The sequence below is a fragment of the Coccinella septempunctata genome, chromosome 5 (genome assembly GCF_907165205.1).
Source record: "Coccinella septempunctata chromosome 5, icCocSept1.1, whole genome shotgun sequence".
Taxonomy (NCBI): domain Eukaryota; kingdom Metazoa; phylum Arthropoda; class Insecta; order Coleoptera; family Coccinellidae; genus Coccinella; species Coccinella septempunctata.
The window spans coordinates 8,612,214-8,613,551 of record NC_058193.1 but is presented as its reverse complement, the minus strand read 5'-3'; the positions used below and the strand labels follow the sequence as shown (position 1 = coordinate 8,613,551).

At 34.8% G+C, this 1,338-nt stretch overlaps 1 protein-coding gene across 1 annotated transcript; it reads left to right on the top strand.

The window, feature by feature from the left end:
* The first annotated feature begins 322 nt into the window (after positions 1–322).
* Positions 323–891, top strand: LOC123314446. Its single transcript, XM_044899739.1, has 2 exons — positions 323–607; positions 697–891. The coding sequence occupies exons 1-2, from the start codon at positions 325–327 to the stop codon at positions 735–737; spliced, it is 324 nt and encodes a 107-aa protein (XP_044755674.1). The 5' UTR covers positions 323–324; the 3' UTR covers positions 738–891.
* Positions 892–1,338: the final 447 nt, after the last annotated feature.

Below are 1,338 nucleotides of genomic sequence, written 5' to 3'. Positions count from 1 at the left end.
GCTTTCCAGTTGTGCAGTCCTCTGATAGCTGATTTTATTTCTTCAATTGTGATCCTCCAACCCACATGTCTCGCATCGAATAGGCGTATAAATTTTCACTCCTGAATTAATTATTCCTGAGGTAAAATAAAAGCCATTTCGACTAGTAAAATATACCATTCGATTCGTCGTTAAATTGTCTACAGATTAGTGTGAAGATTCAGTTGAAGCAACATTATTAAAGCTGAAAATATGCCGATTACAACAAATCAAAAAGAGGAAATCAAGCAATGCATAATGGAATGCTTATCCAATAAGGAGTTTATATCTTTGTTGTCTATTAGAATGGCAGATGTCGTTGAAGATATGATTAACAAGCGGCTGGATGAAACAGATAAGAAATTAACATCTTTACAGGAACAATATGACGAACAAATAACGCAGATGAATGTTCTGAAAAATCGAATTGAGAAATTGGAACTGGAGAATAAATTGAAGCAATTGAGACTTTATGGAATGAAAGAAATTGATGGCGAAAATTTGAAAAATAAAGTGAAAGAACTCTTTCAGCAAAAGTTTGGATTACAAGATATTCAAATAGAAGAATGCTACAGGGTGGGCCCAAAAAGTAAAAATAATAAAAAGAGACCCATTTTGATTCGGTTCAATTCTTTGAACTCCAGAAATGATCTTTATTATAACAAAAAACAATTGAAGGGAACTCATCTTGTGTTGGCAGAAGAATTAACAAAGGATAACTATAAGTTGTTACTCGAAGCAAAGAAGAAGATGGGTATGAAGAAAGTTTGGTCGAATATGGGGAAAGTATTTATTGAAGTGTCCGGGAGAAGACACATGATTAGTTCAACTTCAGATATTGATAAATTTTTAAATAAAACTTAGGGGGTGACAATGTTTGTATTTGCGGATTTTTCTTCAGTATTGTCATATTTTTTTTCGTTAATTGTTTATTTTCATACCTACTTGCGTCAGTGGCTGTTGAGTGGGATGTAACTTGATTCAGACAGGATGTTTTCTTGTAAGGAATGTGCACACATAAGTGAGGATGGGTAAGTTCTCTTTTTCATTTTTCAGTATAAAATCGTTGATTCCGCACTTGGCGGATTTCAAGCATGTGTTACAGCAAAATAATTTCGATATTGTTGGTATCTCGGAGACGTGGTTGGGTGGTCACATCCCCACTTCGTTAATTGATATTGATGGCTATAATTGCGTCAGGGTGGATCGCGGATCTATTGGGGGCGGTGTCCTGTTTTATTTATCGGATAGGTTACGCTTTGAGATTATACTGGGTGATACGTCTGCGCATTTAGAACAGATTTGGATTAAATTTAAATT